This window comes from Salvelinus sp. IW2-2015, linkage group LG6.1, assembly GCF_002910315.2.
Source record: "Salvelinus sp. IW2-2015 linkage group LG6.1, ASM291031v2, whole genome shotgun sequence".
Classification (NCBI taxonomy): Eukaryota; Metazoa; Chordata; class Actinopteri; order Salmoniformes; family Salmonidae; genus Salvelinus; species Salvelinus sp. IW2-2015.
The window spans coordinates 7,106,818-7,124,526 of NC_036845.1; the positions used below are offsets into that span (position 1 = coordinate 7,106,818).

At 44.4% G+C, this 17,709-nt stretch overlaps 1 protein-coding gene across 1 annotated transcript in view; it reads right to left on the reverse strand.

The window, feature by feature from the left end:
- Window positions 1-17,709, reverse strand: part of LOC111964953 (regulating synaptic membrane exocytosis protein 2-like) — a 27,939-nt gene continuing 10,230 nt past the window's right edge. Inside the window, 7 exon segments of the mRNA XM_023988846.2 lie at window positions 1-2,059; window positions 2,180-2,319; window positions 4,152-4,180; window positions 4,182-4,230; window positions 4,233-4,250; window positions 4,421-4,533; window positions 4,734-4,875. Coding sequence (XP_023844614.1) covers window positions 1,862-2,059; window positions 2,180-2,319; window positions 4,152-4,180; window positions 4,182-4,230; window positions 4,233-4,250; window positions 4,421-4,533; window positions 4,734-4,875 — 689 coding nt within the window. The 3' untranslated portion in view covers window positions 1-1,861.

Consider the following 17,709-nt stretch of genomic DNA (forward strand, 5'->3'; position numbering starts at 1 on the left):
TCACAAAAACAAAAAAACTAAATTCATATAGTGTGGCAACATCCCATGTTGTTTGACCTTGTGTTTTGCTCATCCTCACAAACAGTGCCTGAACTACACAGCATTATACAGTACATAAGTTGTATGTTTGCTGCTTCTTGCTTGGATATAAATATCCTTCTTGCTGTACCAATACAGATTATTTTTGCATGTTAGTTAACAATACTGAAATAAAATACACTTGCAACCACAACTTTTTTGTCAACCTCCAATGAATATAAAATATTTTTCCTTGTCATTCTTTTTGAAAAAGTGGAAATAAAATATGATCTAGGGGTTGGTGGAATGTTTTGTTATAACGTTTTAATAGTTTGGCCATGAAAGTAACTAATTCATTTTCTGTAGAATTCAATTGAAGGTGAGGGGGATAAAGTAACAAAGTTYACATGCACTGTACAAGAAACTGCAAAAATCCCAAATATCCTCTTTAACAAAACATGCTGAGTTATTTTAAGGTGTGCCCAAGCCATGTTGCAGAAAATCCTTTTCAACATGCTTGTTAAACAAATCAAATCCCCCAAAAAAGACATATTGAAACGATACAGAGCTGTAAAAGAACCAACAGTCCTGAAACTCTGGACAATATCAGGGGGATGCCCTGMGACAAGGGAGAAAAAGAGACGTGTACAATTTGCACATAATGTTTATCTTTATAAGGCTTGTAAACCTTTACAATGAAATAAATAATTTACATTTATTTTCATCATCACTTTGTCACATAAACAGTTTTTTTTTGATAAATAACTCCAAAACTTTTTATTTTAGTTTCTCTTACTGTATGTATGTCTGCCAAACACAGACTTATGTTATGGATGGTCTAAAGAATGATAAACAATGTGTCTTTTTTTATCACGCTGTTGCATTCACTCCCCTTTGAAAACCACATGCACTAGTGAAATTTATATTRAAAAATAATATAAATTGTTGAAAATGGCTGATCTGTTTTATTTGTTTTTCTTCAAGTCGCAGCCTCAAGAAAATCATTTCCTTTTTTTTTTAGCTACATTTTTGTCCATGCAAAAAATATTTTTTTTATTTTTAAATCTTCATTTAATCTTCATACAATATATCAACAGATAAATAATAATGTTGGGTCATAAAAGTTAGTCTTGTTGTGGGTTCTGATCAATAGATTCTGGAGTGTCGATAGTACAGTAGCCAATTCTGTACTGCCTTTAGTAACTTTAGTATTGTTCTCTTCTGGTGTGATCTACTACCTACAGGTATTTTCACTAGGGCCTCATATTCAGAGTTTAAGCTTTAGTTGGGACACCCCACCTCTCCTATTGCAATGATCCTCATAGTTCCATTTKCACATCTAGCTAGGTCTGTTGGCGTGGCGTGACCAAGCTTCTGGACAGGACAACACTGTCAGTCACCCCTTCAGGTATACAAGTACATCGACAATAAAACAAACAAAAAACAAAACAATTAATTAAAAACAAAAACATGTATTTTTCATTCGAAAAGGGCTTCTGTAGAACTCATCGAGCGGGTTCCCAGTTTCGACCCCCATGGCTTAAGATTGGATGAAAACCTGGAATRGCTCGATTTAGAGACAATTCCTCGTGCTAAGGAGTCCGTTACGGCCTTCCAATCTGAGCTGGCGCTCCGACCCGGCCGAGGGAGCGACGCTCGCWACGCACAATGTGTGCGACATTTTGCTCAAAACACAGGATCACGTTTGCACCCCTAGAAACAGGCTCAGAAGACACAACATCAAGCATGCAGTGTAACCGGGGGGCGTGACCGGTCTGTCGCAGCTTGTTTAACCTCAACACTGGGTGCTGCTGCTACAACAATGCTATCAGTCCACACACTGCTATGACCGGCTATCCAATGACGTTTGGGAAGCTCTTCTTGTCAAGGGGGCCAGGGTAGGGTCCACCAATGAGGAAGGAGGAAAGAGCTTGAACCAGCCAATCACCATGTTAGACAGGTCCAGCTCATCTAAAAGTATCTGAACTGCTCCCATAAAGGATTTATGGTCCATGCGTCCGTAGTCTCCCCATACGATGATCTGTGGAGAAGAGGGTTCATTAGACATGTTATTATAATATTTTAGATGCCTGCATTTGTTTAGAAATGCTGTGTGAACTGTGAAGTATTTATCAAGGCCTTGTAGAACGTAGAAGTTTACCTGTAGAACTTTCCCTCCAGGAGCCTCTTCGAACGGCAGTTGCTGCTGGTAAAGGGGATCCAAGGTTTTTCTTGCTACTTTTGTTTTCTTTTTGGCTATGCAGGCTCCGTTTTCCAAAAGATACACTTTTACATATGGTGCTATGAAGAGAGAGAGAGACAGAATAGTTACAATACTATTGGCAGCATTGTCAGTTGGTTCAAGCGCTGGTTACCGTAGTGACCAGTTGGTACTAGCATGAAGTTCGGGGCTGTGGGTTCTATTCTATTCCAATCAAATACAGGATACAAAAAATGTATGTACTCACGGTACTGTAAGTAGCTTTGGATATGCAGTTGTAGTCGGAAGTTTACATACACTTAGGTTGAAGTCATTAAAACAKATTTTTCAACCACTCCACAAATTTCTTGTTAAACTATAGTTTTGGCAAGTCGGTTACGACATCTACTTTGTGCATAACACAAGTAATTTTTCCAATAATTGTTTACAGACAGATTATTTBACTTATAATTCACTGTATCACAATTCCAGTGGGTCAGAAGTTTACATACACTAAGTTGGCTGTGCCTTAAAACAGCTTGGAAAATTCCAGAAGCTTCTGATAGGCTAATTGACATCATTTGAGTCAATTGGAGGTGTCCGGTGGATGTATTATTCAATGCCTACCTTCAAACTCAGTGCCTTTTGCTTGAGACTCATGGAAAAATCAAAAGAAATCAGCCAAAGAAATCAGCCACACGTCTGGTTTCATTCTTGGGAGCAATTCCCAAAACGCCTGAAGGTACCACGTTCATCTGTACAACAATAGTACGGAAATATAACACAGATGGGACCACGCAGCCGTCATACCGTCAGGCAAGGCAGACACGTTCGTCTCCTAGAGATGACGCTTTTGTTGCGAAAAGTGCACATCAATCCCAGAACAACAGCAAAGGATTTGTGAAGATGCCTGGAGGAAACGGGTACAAAAGTATCTATATCCACAGTAAAACGAGTTTCTATGTCGACATACCTGAAAGGCCGCTCAGCAAGGAAGAAGCCACTGCTCCAAAAACCTACATAAAAAGCCAGACTACGGTTTGCAACTGCACATGGGGACAAAGTTGATACTTTTTGGAGAAATGTCTCTTGGTCTGATGAAACAAAATAGAACTGTTGGCATAGATGGCGTCGTTATGTTTGGAGGAAAAAGGTGGAGGCTTGCAAGCTGAAGAAAATCATCCAACCGTGAAGCGGAGGGTGGCAGCATCATGTTGTGGGGTGCTTTGCTGCGGAGGGACTGGTGCACTTCACAAAATAGATGACATCATGAGGTAGGAAATTATTGGATATATGAAGAACAAATCTCAAGACAAGTCAGGGAGTTAAAGCTTGGTCGCAAATGGGTCTTCCAAATGGACAACGACCCCAAGCATACTTCAAGTTGTGGCAAATGGCTTAAGGACAACAAAGTCAAGGTATTGGGAGTGGCATCACAAAGCCCTGACCTCAATCCTAATAGAAAATTTTGTGGCAGAACTGAAAAAGCTGTGCAAGCAAGGAGGCCTACAAACCTGACTGCAGTTACACCAGCTCTGTCAGGAGGAATGGTCCAAAATTCACCCAACTTATTGTGGGAAGCTTGTGGAAGGCTACCTGAAACGTTTCACCCGAGTTAAACAATTTAAGGCAATACTACCAAATACTAATTGAGTGTATGTAAACTTCTGATCCACTGGGAATGTGATGAAATAAATAAAATCTGAAATAAATATTCTCTTACTATTATTCTGACATTTCACATTCTTAAAATAAAGTGGTAATCCTAACTGACCATAAAACAGGGAATTTTCACTCGATTAAATGTCAGGAATTTGTGAAAACTGAGTTTAAATGTATTTGGCTAGGGTGTATGTAAACTTCCGACTTCAACTGTAATGTGTCTGCTAAATAGCATATATTAAATATATATATACATCACGTAGTAAATTACCTGGCAGTGCCTTGGAACCTGGTTTTCCACAAGGCACGGGCTCGGATCACTTCCACCTCCAGCGCTCCTTTCTTGTCACGATTCCAATCTGGATGTCACCTGAACAACACACACCACAGCCAACACAATGTCAACACTCCATTCACACAATACAGATATCCATTCCGTATGGGATAGGGTCGCTAAAGGCGTCTTGACACGTAAACCAAATATATAATTCARTCAGAATCTCTTGACACAACATTGTTCCAGGAATCTGATCCACCCACCCATGGGTGGTGTAGCTAGCGTCTGTCGTCCAACCAGCTGGGCTGGGCCTAGTCCATCCAGGAAGTCAGAGAACTGGGCGTCGGAGGACAGCCTAACACCAGGGAAGATCAGGCTGGAACGGAAGGGAGAGATGACACTGGTAACTATGGAGACTAAAGAAGAAGGCCTCAAAGCTTGAACTTGCTTATTTAGAGTTGGCAAGATCCCCAAAAAAGACAGGAAATTCAAATGAGCACCCCAAACCTACATTTGAAACCCATTTTTTTGGGGGGGGGTGCATTATCACATTGGTATGCGTCATACTTCACTTACTTTCCCTCGGAGCTGTAGCTGTTCATGCTACCGTCGGTGGACTCTCTGCTGGCCTGCCGAGTCATCCGGCTCCTCATCTCTACGGCCAAGCCCGTCTCTGTGCTCCTCTGCACGGTGCTGCGAAGCTTCTTCCCACCGGCTTCTGGACAGAACAGAGGGACAGAGCGGGAGAAAGAGATAGAGAGAGGGACAGAGAGAGGGAAAGAGAGCAGGGTGGAGAAATAGTCAATACATTGCTCTCAAGTGTGTGCTTTGCTTTCGAATTCCATACAGTAGGGTTATTGTAGACGTAGCATTTTCACTTATTACGAGAAGTCTCATTGAAGTCATCAACAGGAAGATCACACTTCCACTCTATGACAATTCTACCAACAACATCATGCACCCTATTCTCAGTGCTACCAAGGGACTGCAACTTCCATGTGATAATTTAGCAAAAAGATTTATTAAACATAAAGTGCCATATTACYGTATCTACAGAAATATATTTTTTAAACAGTTGTTTGTGCATACGTGTGTGTGTATGTGTGTTCGTGTATGAATGGGCTAAACAGAAGAAGACCATGTACATCCCTCTTCCTGCTATGCCAGAGCACCGGCTGCCTGCTCTGCAGGGTTCTTGCTCTAGCTTAGAGTCTCTCTCTCCCTCTCTTTCTCTCCCCCCTCCATCCCTCTGTTCCACCTAGGACCATTCAGTGTCTGGCCTCCCCCAACTGATACAAGGTGACAGCTGACCGCCCCCATTAGACTCGCTGYACATCTCCAGTCTATGTGACAGCAGGCCCTGTGTAGGGCACATGGCCAGGACGTGGCTGGAGCTGCGTGGGGCCTGAATGGCATTCTTTGCAAACTACCAAGGAGGGCCAGGAGAGGGATATACTGGAGGTAACTGTAGGAGCAGGTACTGGTACAAGTCAGCCACTGCAGAGCTCTACACAAGTCACATGACAGGGCTTTTTGCAYAGAACCAAAGAAACAAAATGGCAATTCCTTCAAATACAAAAATGCATAAGGGGTACAGCGGACTAATTAAAAGTGTCAAATGGTAAAAGGTGAACTAATGGGCCTGTCTTGTCTCTCAGTAAGGAATGCAGGAAGCAGAGTTATTGAGTTCAAGCAYTGTTATCGTTTAACTCGGAGGATAACCAGGGTAAAGAGAACGAACGTAAATAGAGCTAATTTGTGTCAGGCATGACCACTGGACAGGGAATGCATCTCAACATAGAGAGTGAATGTTCCTCACTCAATGTTTACATGCGTAAGAGTGGTTCTGCTTTATCACAGGAACAACCTTTATGAGGGCAACACACAGAGGGGGTAATAAAGCCCTCTATAACCAAGACTTCTTACAGTTTGAAGACCACTCAACAATTCCCCWTTCTCTGTGTTCAAATAAACAGAAAATAATCTGGCATATATTCATATTATTCTTAATGCAATTTCCCTCTCTGTAACTTAGCATTTGTGTGTGTGTGATTTGTGCCAAGAATATGCTCATCTTCAAACGCCTTAATTATACTCTGACTACTGTCCCTGCCTGTAGCTTCTCTCACTTCCTGTCTGCCTGCCTGTCTCCCATCCACAGGAAGTACAGACTCTTAGAATCAGAGGAAGATAAGCCTTTATTACTCAGGCAGGCCCTCACTGCTGAGGCCAGAACCCTGGCATCTCAGCTATTCAATGACATCCGCCTCCTCATCCTCTCCTCAGCACTGACAAAGCAAACTGGATTCAGAGAAGCTGACAGTGACGTRTAAAGGCARCTAAAGAGCTGCCAGTGTGACAGACAGTCAGGCTCCCGCCATGCATCAACCACCTAAACACAATCAATGAGCGATGTGCTGAATGATCAGCTGAATGAATCAATGAACATTCATTCAGCTGAATCAAAGCTAAGGTCAACCTGACCACTGCATGTAGTGTGGTTAGCATGCATATGGCTGTACGTATCTGAGGTCATTATGGGTGGCAATACTAATAAAGGCGGAGAAGCTAATCTATGAAATCGCTTTTTAATGGCCAGCCAACTGTTTTTAATGATGCAGTTTATACCTAATGCTGAATAAAGGTGTGTGATTATGATGAGACTGTATGTGCCATGAGCCAGCCCCCCCCCCCACACACACACACACACACACACACTTTGCCGTAGTCATGGTTTGTAATTAAGGTAGAGTATTAAGAAGTATTAAGAAGATTACGGAGTGGATTTTTGTAAAGCTCACCCAGACAGATCTAGTCAGTCAAATTAAGCTACTACTATTGAAAGTGCGTTCCATACACATCATTAAACTCCATTTCCCACTAAAGGGGAAAACAATCTAGAAAAATATGTATTCTGCAAAGAGATAAGGATCTGTGAAAGGCAGAAAAAAATGTAAAGCATTTAGAAAATGCTGCAGTGCAWCCAGCCCTAGCCGTGAAAKACTCCTCAACGAAAATGCGTCACTTTGGAGTGGTAGAGATATATGGGCTCTGGGAAAATCATAAAACATTTCTACCGTATTATCTCAACATTCCAGTAGATCATGTCTATTTCAGAAGAGTCTATTAAGTCTATTTATAGGAGGAGGCTAATTACAATCCCCCTAACCCAGCTAATACAACCACAGCTAATACAATCCCCCTAACCTAGTTTTAWGAAAACATCCTATCTTGATTATCAAACATATTCTCAACACCCACTCAGAAATAAAACAGCTACAAACACACACGCTCGACACTGGATACGATGTCAACACAATATCTAAATCTATTCTATCGCCCACACCAAAACAAATAGTGATTCATTCCAATCGAGACAAGACAACCATGCTTGCCATTGGTAAGTGAAGTCGATGAGGGAGCCAGACAGTGTTTCAGAACAGAACATCACATCTAAAGCAGTAGCCAACGACACGAACAGGGAAGTAGCTACTCAAGTAAAAGAAGCCTCTCCAAAAACACACTGAGCATGCCCATCCACCAGCAACACAGTACTGTACCACAGCTAATACTACAACAGCCTCCACCCTCCCTGTGCTCCCTCTCCCCCTTCAGGTCATCAGTCAACCATCAGTCCATCCCTCCCTCTCCTCTATGCCCTGCTCCATCTCTCTCCACCCCTCCAGCCCTTTGTCTGCTCCCTCTCTTCCCGCTGCCCCTCTCCATCCCCCCATTCCGCAATCCCCTCTGCTCCTCTCTCCCCCTCAGCTCCCTGCATCTCGGTCCTCCAGGCAGCAGACAAAAACGTGTGTGTCTGCACCTCAGGGTGTCTCCGAGGTTGGAGTCCACTCCTCTTACCCTGCCGTCCTCTTCGTTCGAAGCAGTTCATGCCAGCGGAAGGTATTGGCCAGCCGCACTCGAACCGACGCAGACCAGGCTAGATTTGTCTGGGCAACGCTGCAAATGCGCACCCACGCGAACCCCGGAGCGGCCAGCACGCTGCAGTGGCATCATGCCCCTTGTCCTAATCGCTCATGGTCCACTGACTGGGCACCTCACTTGTATCACGGGCACATGATTACAGATGAGCTCAGTCGCCTTTAGCGGAACGTTACAGGTCCCAGAACAGTTACTGTGCACCGGGAGATGCATAACTGGAAGAACTGGTTGAACAGCTGGAGCTCAAAGGAAGCATAGTCATGGAGCTGTACTTGTCAGCCAGAATGCTCTCTGATGTAAAGCTCTGGTGTGTTGGTGCTCCCTCTGTGCGTGCGCGTAGGGAGTGAGACTGGGTAGAGGAAGAGACGTGACTTGCTTCTCTTGCTCCGTGAGGTTGCTTCTCTGTGCTACTGTGGCCTGCCTACTCTACACAGGCTAAATCTCCATGCCCTCTCCATCATCTCTCTTAACGCCAATCTGCGGAAGATAAAGAAGAGAGGGGGAGCGGGGGGCAAGATGCATCTCTCAGCCAATCAGTAGGCTCTCACTCGGCTCAGATGCGCACCTCGGCTGCCTCTCCAGGCAAAGGCCGCTTAACCCGAGTATACGACTCACACGACACCTCACTGGCTCACCCTAGCACATCGCACACACGCACACAACGACAGCACACACACACACACACAACACACACAACACACATCACACACACAAAACACACACACTACAGCACACACACACACACACACACACACACACACACACACACACACACACAAGCTCACACACAGCCTGCTGTCAGAGGACAGGAGGTGCCACCTTGTGACAGCCTGCCATTAGGGGCATAAACAACCCTGAACAGATATTCCAAAACTGGGGGGGGGGGGTGGGGGGGCGGGTGTTTAGCCGACATGCCCGCGTCACTCACAGTCACGTGGATAGAATCTCCATCCCCTACCCACCCCCCCACGGTCCCCAGCAACGCAGTCTCTTCAGTGTTTTCCCACCAAAGAATTGCAGCAAACGCCATGTAGCAGCCTAAAAATCTCCTCTGTTTAAAATTCCCCATGCATCATCCAGTAAAGCGGCGCTGAAATATTGCCGTTATCGGAAGGAGAATTCACACAAGCCTATCAAATTTACCCTCCTGTTTAAATAACTGTCCAATTTGTGAGACATTCACAATGGCTACCACCGAATTCTTGTCTTTGAACATCACTTTCCTCAACAAATTAACACCTAAGCTTCCACATGACTGTTTGAAATTAGTCCCATAAACACTGCAGAGTTCATTATTGCCATCTCTGGCATCTCTCTCTTCAAGACCTGATGGCAACAGACACCTCAAAACGCCTCACTTCAGTACGGGAGTGTGGCTTGGACCAGTTTGATCAGCTTGGACCATCCACCAGAACCACTTCATCCAATCTCACCAGTGTTCCTAAGACCCTTTACAAAGTTTCTGAGCACAGTAAAATAATGAATATAGCATCTCTCCACAGCCATTACAATCTATAGACATCGCTGGTGGAAGAGAAACAAAGTGTCTGTAAGAGGCAGGTTGCACTAAACAACAACAGCTAAATTGTGCTGTTTTAACTATCTTGATCAGAAAACCAAACTGCTGGTGCTTTTCTCAGAGAAACGGCAGAAATAGACCACATACTGGCCAATTACTGATACAAGCAGCTGAGCTCTCTCCTTAAATATAGCATACCATCTGGCTACAGTCCTCCTTGGAAAAAAAGTTCCTACTAAGAGAAACACTGCAACCTATTTCCACCAAACAAAATCGCCCAATTTCCCCTTTTGTCCATTGAATGACATGTTCTCATCTAGGTCAGATGAACAAGTAAAGAAAATTAGACAGAAGAGAAGAACACCGTCTGAACCAGCTGGGTCATTTTAATGCGTCKTCTGACTGTAGCAGTCTGYAATATGACAATGATACGACCAGAGTGAAAGTTGAGATATACGTACTAAACTTTTGACTTTCGTGTAAATCCTGAATTGTTCTTAATGGGAGACATTTACATTTTTAAGTGCACTAAAATCAGAATACAACTCATTGTYTATTAATGAGGATCCTGCTAACACCTCCTCCTACGTATCACAACCATCAGACASACACCATTAACTTTGAGGTAGGTGATCCGGCTGTGAGAGCCAGAGGCTTAATGTTTTGGAGTGGCACCAATAATTATTGGATCATTATAATGAGTGAGGTCGCACGAACAAGCCAAAAGTACGTGCATCTTTATATTGCTGGACTATTCATTCCAGAGTGTGACACACTCATCACTACAGGAAGAAGACAGAAGATAGCAATAAGTGCAGTTTTGTTAAATAGCCTTGTCACTTGACATGGCAGAGGGTGATGTGTTCTGTTGGTCTCAGAGCTCTAGTACTCTACTGAATGCTTGGCTGACCCCTGACCCCTGTTCCACTAGTTCTATAGAGCGAAGAATAKCCAACTACATTGTATATGTTTCAAAGAGTAAAGGACTTGCAGAGAGGTAGATTACTACAGCACATCAGACGATCCCTCTGAGGACACTTATTCTTCCCTGTGAAGAATCCTTCAACCATGCGGTTGGTGTGGGGATTATGACAGGTCGGACTTGTCTAAATGGAAAATATTCACRTGAGTGGCAGATTGTAAGAGATGCATCAGATTGGAGCTGATAAATAAACATTATAAGTAACCCACAAACAAGGTCTTAGTGTGGAAGAATATCTAGAGTATATAGACACACGGCTTTGATATTTGTCTTTACCTAGCAACGTACATGCAACATTACCATAACAACCCAGAGCTACTGTAAAACAAGGGTGTGAAAGATTCAGAGGAATGGTCCAGACGTTCTGGGAAGGGGAATGGTACGTGTCTCACTGACCACGTGACTGTGATTGGCGTTCAACGAAAACAACACGTTGTGCAGGTGCAGTGTGCCACACCATTAGTGTGCCACACCGTTGTTTGTGCCACACCGTGTGCCACACCATTAGCACCTTTGGTGTAGCCAACCCTCCACCTTCCACCCAACCAAGGACCAGTCCCAAGAGACGACGTAAAGACCAATGACCAAGGRGTTGAATACAATACACAGACTCATCTGAAGAAAATAAGGTTGATTACATAGCCAGCTGGTTTATTTCCCACATGTCTGTCTGTGTAGATCTGGTATCCACAAATAGAGTGCACTTCACACTCCTTTCAGAGGACAAAAAGTAAATAAATGAAAGCCAGGTGCTGAAATCTCATTAATTGTGAAATACACTGCACATGAGTAAGAAAAGGTCTCTCTGTATTGAAGTAATTCATATTAATTAATGCAGCAAGTTAAAAGTCGGCCATTAGTATAAAGCATAGAAGGTCATTTCAACTCTTTTATATGACAGCTGGTGAAGAAATGAACTGTGCTTTACATTATCTTCATTTCTGTAATCAGTTCTCTGTCCAACACTATCCTAAGGCCTAAAGTAGATGCCCACAGACTTGGGTCAAATACAGAACATATGTGAAATACTTTCAAATACTTGGTCTTTGTTTGATTTAGTTTCCCTGGTACAATGGAACAGATGATATACTGCACACTTCAAATCAAGCGCACCTGAAACACTTTCAATATGCATTCTGACCGTGGTCTGGAAGTCCATAGACCTTCTACCTTATAAGACTGTACAGCAATGACCGCCTCAACATCTTTCACTCTTTCCCAACAACGTGTACAATAGTTTTTAAGATGTATTAGTCATTGCTTCACAGACAGAGATGTGTTTTATTACGATCAAAACAGCAAAAAGACGACAGATAGTCTGGAAAATAATAGCACCTCACACAACGGGAATCCCAAGAACGCTACTCATCAGATGATAACACCAAGGCCGGGGCATAATCACCCTGAAGTGATGCGGGTCGTGAGCAGCAACATAATCACCCTGAAGTGACGCGGGTGGTGAGCAGCAACATAATCACCCTGAAGTGACGCGGGTGGTGAGCAGCAACATAATCACCGCTGAAAGTGACGCGGGTTGTGAGCAAGCAAACATAATAACCCTGAAGTTGACCGGGTGGTGAGCAGCAACATAATAACCCTGAAAGTGACGCGGGTGGTGAGCAGACAATAATCACCCTGAAGTGACGCGGGTGGTGAGCAGCAACATAATACCTAGTGAGGACGCGGGTGGTGAGCAGCAACATAATCACCCTGAAGTGACGCGGGTGGTGAGCAGCACAACATAATAACCCTGAAGTGACGCGGGTGGTGAGCAGCAACATAATAACCCTGAAGTGACGCGGGTGGTGAGCAGCAACATAATCACCCTGAAGTGACGCGGGTGGTGAGCAGCAACATAATAACCCTGAAGTGACGCGGGTGGTGAGCAGCAACATAATAACCCTGAAGTGACGCGGGTGGTGAGCAGCAACATAATACCCTGAAGTGACGCGGGTGGTGAGCAGCAACATAATAACCTGAAGTGACCGGGGTGAGCAGCAACATAATAACCCTGAAGTGACGCGGGTGGTGAGCAGCAACATAATAACCCTGAAGTGACGCGGGTGGTGAGCAGCAACATAATCACCCTGAAGTGACGCGGGTGGTGAGCAGCAACATAATAACCCTGAAGTGACGCGGGTGGTGGCAGCAACATAATCACCCTGAGTGACGCGGGTGGTGAGCAGCAACATAATAACCCTGAAGTGACGCGGGTGGTGAGCAGCAACATAATAACCCTGAAGTGACGCGGGTGGTGAGCAGCAACAATAATCACCCTGAAGTGACGCGGGTGGTGAGCAGCAACATAATAACCCTGAAGTGACGCGGGTGGTGGCAGCAACATAATAACCTGAAGTGACGCGGGTGGTGAGCAGCAACATAATAACCCTGAAGTGACGCGGGTGGTGAGCAGCAACATAATAACCCTGAAGTGACGCGGGTGGTGAGGCAGCAACATAATCACCCTGAAGTGACACGCGGGTGGTGAGCAGCAACATAAAACCCTGAAGTGACGCGGGTGGTGAGCAGCAACATAATAACCCTGAAGTGACGCGGGGGTGGGTGAGGCACCAAGCAAAATAATAAACCACTGAAGTGACGCGGGTGTGAGCAGCAACATAATAACCCTGAAGTGACGCGGGTGGTGAGCAGCAACATAATCACCCTGAAGTGACGGCGGGTGGTGAGCAGCAAACATAATTACCCTGAAGTGACGCGGGTGGTGAGCAGCAACATATAAGACATCAAAGACTGGTTGGTCTTTGGGGAAGAAAACGTGTGTGATTGATGGAGCAGGGTGAGACCAAGCGTTAGACAGAGAAACAGAACCAGTCAGCCTGCAGAGTGTAAACACAGCCTAATGYAGCTGTCCTGTCCCCTCTGTTTCCTCTCTCTCTAATGCCCAGTCCACCACCGTCATACAGACCAGCACAACAGCAGCCCTCAGACCATACAGCTAGGGCTATAATGGCAACTGATACAATACAGTCATACACACACACAAACACACACAGCAGCCCTGGCGGTGGGGAAGCTTTCCTCCAGCTCCTGGCTCTGAGAGCTACCTGCCATCTGCCACACCAACACTACAGGACTGATTCAGGTCATCCTGGTGACCACAAACGGAAACCACAATTAGCTTCATAAAGGAGAACGGATTTGAAGACTAATCATAATGATATTATGTCATATTGTATAATATCATATTGTATTGTTTAGTATTGTTTCAAATCACATCAGATTAGATCACATGACATACATATAGGGTGGGGGGGAAGCCAAGGTATGGAGATGAAAGGCATCAGTATCTCAGTTTGATCCAACAGCTCATTCCATTTGTCGTAGCTGAATCAGAATTAGTTAGGTAACATAGAGGAATAAMATGTTTTATTTACTTTATACTTGTCATTAGAATGTCTTCTTTTGGACTATACTGTTGGRAYTTGCATTTTCCTTTCTCCTCTAGGGAAAAGTCACTTGGGGCCCAGAGAGGGGAGAGGTCAGGCTTGTCTTTTACATGTRTGGTAATATGCAGAATATCAGAAAGGGAGAAGTCAGGTTTGAACATTGTCTTCATAWTGAATATATCTGTGAAACCATGTGAAGGGCTCCACTATGTCTGTACTCCAGTCATTCCCTCCTTTTCCCATTGGGGGGAGGAGTATGGCAGTGTCTGGAACCATTGTATGTCCCCTCTGATGTTGAACTTATCTTTCATAGTATATGACCTAGAGGCTCACTCCCCTCAGGGAGCTTGTCCAGGGGTGGGGTGTATTTGAGATGGGAGTATCTAGAATTGACAATTGATATATGCCATTGGATGAGGTAATGCTTTGGTAATATGAAGTACCAAGAACGAYAAGTAGAACCTCGTCTAAGAGACCAAACTGAACGATAATTTATAGCTAATGCTATCTGGCTATGGGATACTCCTCTTTCAAGTAAAAGGCCCTTTGTGAAGTTCCTAAGATCTGTGGTTCGTCATGTGAGTTGAGAGGGGTGTAATCTTGGCTATATACTAGATACTAAGTATTTTTTTAGAGGACTCTCAGAGAATCATTTATAGACACTGAATTGATCTGAGAGTCAAAGGGCTATGGTGAAGCTCATATAATTAAAGATGGACTTTAAATATATAACTGACTTGTGTGTGGTTTCCTTTCTCATCATTTAGTAATACAGGAAATTACCACGACACATTTCACAGAGGTTCAGTCAGGCAAATTTTACAGTAACAGTCAGAGGAACTACAGGATGGAATGTCCACTGACGCCAAGGAAACCAAAAGAGGCATATTTCTGGGAAGAAGAGAGTGTAAAAGAGAGTTATGGTTTGGATACTTGTCAAAGCTACATTAAGACTGACATTGAGCCCTAGTCAATAACACACATTAGCCCTACACGTTGTTTCCAGGAACAACGTGTTTTCAACAAACCACCCGTTACGCACGCACACACACAGAGCTTACAGTATGTAGTTCACACCTTGATCAGTTTGTGAGGAAAGTGTGACGTGTGTGGAGGTGGACACACAAGGTAAGGTGAAGTCGGAACACACTGAGCTGTATAGAGACAGCAGCAGCACAGTGACTACCTGTCCTCAGTGGTGTGAATACACTGACAGACAGAGAGGGAGAGATGGTGAGAGAGAGAGAAGGCGAGAGAATGAGAGTGAAAGTGAGAGAATGAGAGAGAGATATTATGACAGCCATGGGATGGCTTTSAGAGTCAAGATAATCATCTKTAATACAACTTGCAATCACGTTTCACGTTCCACTCCCTCATACAGTATACATATGCATCAGTAGTGTTATGATGCAGAATATCATACATCATACCAATGAAAACAAACTGTTTTGTTTGAGTGACATGTGGCCTGTAAAGGCAATATCATGGATATGTCATCATTAAACAAAATACTAGTTCAAAAGAAAACAGGAACACTTCCCAGAACGAATAGGYCATTCAAAAACCCAACTGTTGGTGACTAAGAGGATATAGACATCAAATAATACATTTTGACAGATTGCTCATAGCTCTTCCTCATTGAAAAACAGTATTATTACACATTGGAACACAGAGTGGGAGGACAGTCAAGCAGACGAGAACAGAAACAGAACATATCTTTAGTAATGGTTAAAACCGTGGTGAGTGAGTGAGTGATAGGGGAAGTATATGTTTAGCACAGCTGTGTTGAATGCCTGTCTGTGGTCGGAGAGGAGCTGACTTGGTGACACGGGAGCCATATGCTAGGGGAAGGGGCGTGAGGTGAGTCACGTTCCAAGCTGACAGACTAACAGGCTGTCAGTGGATGAGACGTTTACCAAAAAACAACAGTGTTATGTTATGTAAGCTGATTGGCCAATGGAAAAGCTGCTTGATGGATGGATCATCCCTTTTCTATGATTCAGTGGCACCCTATTCCCTATGTAGTGCAGTAGTTTTGACCAGAGCTATGGGCCCTGGTGAAAAGTCGTGCACTATAAAGGTAACCTGGATGTTGTAACGAGGTGACCTATTAACGAATGGCAACACAGTCAACAGCAGAAAGAAACCGAAAAAGACCACACAAAGTGAGGCAACTGGGGAAAACCTTACTAAATAAAGTCCCACAATTGACAGTGCATGTCAGAGCAAAAACCAAGCCATGAGGTCGAAGGAATTGTCCGTAGAGCTTCAAGACAGGATTGTGTCGAGGCACAGATCTAGGGAAGGGTACCAAAAAATGTCTGCAGCATTGAATGTCCCCAAGAACACAGTGGCCTCCATCATTCTTAAATGGAACAAGTTTGGAACCACCAAGACCCTWCCTAGAGATGGCTGACCGGCCAAACTGAGCAATCGGGGGAGAAGGGTCTTGGTCAGCGAGGTGACCAGGTGGATTACCAGGACGCGTACTCAAAGCAGCAGGTAGCCTAGTGGTTAGAGCGTTGGACTAGTAACCGGAGGAAGGTTGCAAAGATCGTTAAGAAAATCTGTAATTCTGCCCCTGAACAAGGCAGTATAAAAACCGACTGCGTGTTCCTAAGGTCCATCTTGAAAATAAGATTTTTTTTACGTAACTGACTTGCCTAGGTAAATAAAGGTAAATAAAAACAATAAAGACATGCAGCGGACCAATGGCAAGTGTCTTCGAACTGAACATGTTCAACTCTCCCTGACGAGTCTGTAATACCAACATGTTTCAAGCAGACCACCAGTAAGTCCTGTGCCCAAAAGAAACACCAAGGTAACCTCCAATGAACTACCGCCCGTAGCACATCACGTACTGTAGTCGATGAAGTAGATATTGGATAAGGGGGCGCTTGGTCATGGCGCTCAGCATCAAACCATCATCCCAGAAACTGGACCAACTCGCCAGCTCCATTTGGGAGCATGACCCGACCCAAGAAGGGATGCAAGTAGATGTACTCAGTGCGCTCTATTGCACTCACACTGGCCCCTTTCACACGCTGGACAAAAAGGAAAACCACATGAGAATGCTATTATTGACTAACAGCTTCGGGCATTCAACACTATAGTTGCCTCAAAGTTCCATCACACAAGTCAAGACCTGGGACTAAACACCTCCCCTCCTGCACTGGATACTGACCTTCCTGACGGGCCGCCCCCAGGTGGTAAAGGTAAGTAACAACACATCTGGCACGCTGATCTTAACACTTTGGGGGCCCCTTAGGGGTGTGTACTTAGTCCCCCTCGTGTACTCGCCTGTTCACCATGAACTGCATGGCCAAGCATGACTCCAACACCACATCATTAAAGTTTTCAGAACGACCACAACAGTGGTAGGCCTGATCACCGGACAACGATGAGACAGCCTATAGGGAGGAGGGTCATGAAGAACCTGGCATGTGGTGCCAAGGATAATAACTTCTCCCTCAACGTGATCAAGACAAAGGAGATGATCGTAGACTACAGGAAAAGGAGGGGCCGAGCACGCCCCCATTCTCATCGACCAGGGATGTAGTGGAGCAGGATGTCCACATCACCAACAAACTGTCATGGTCCAAACACCAAGACAGTCGTGAAGAGGGCACAACAATGCCTATTCCACCTCAGAGAGAGGAGGTAGTGCGTACCGACCCAGTACATCACTGGGGCCAAGCTTCCTGC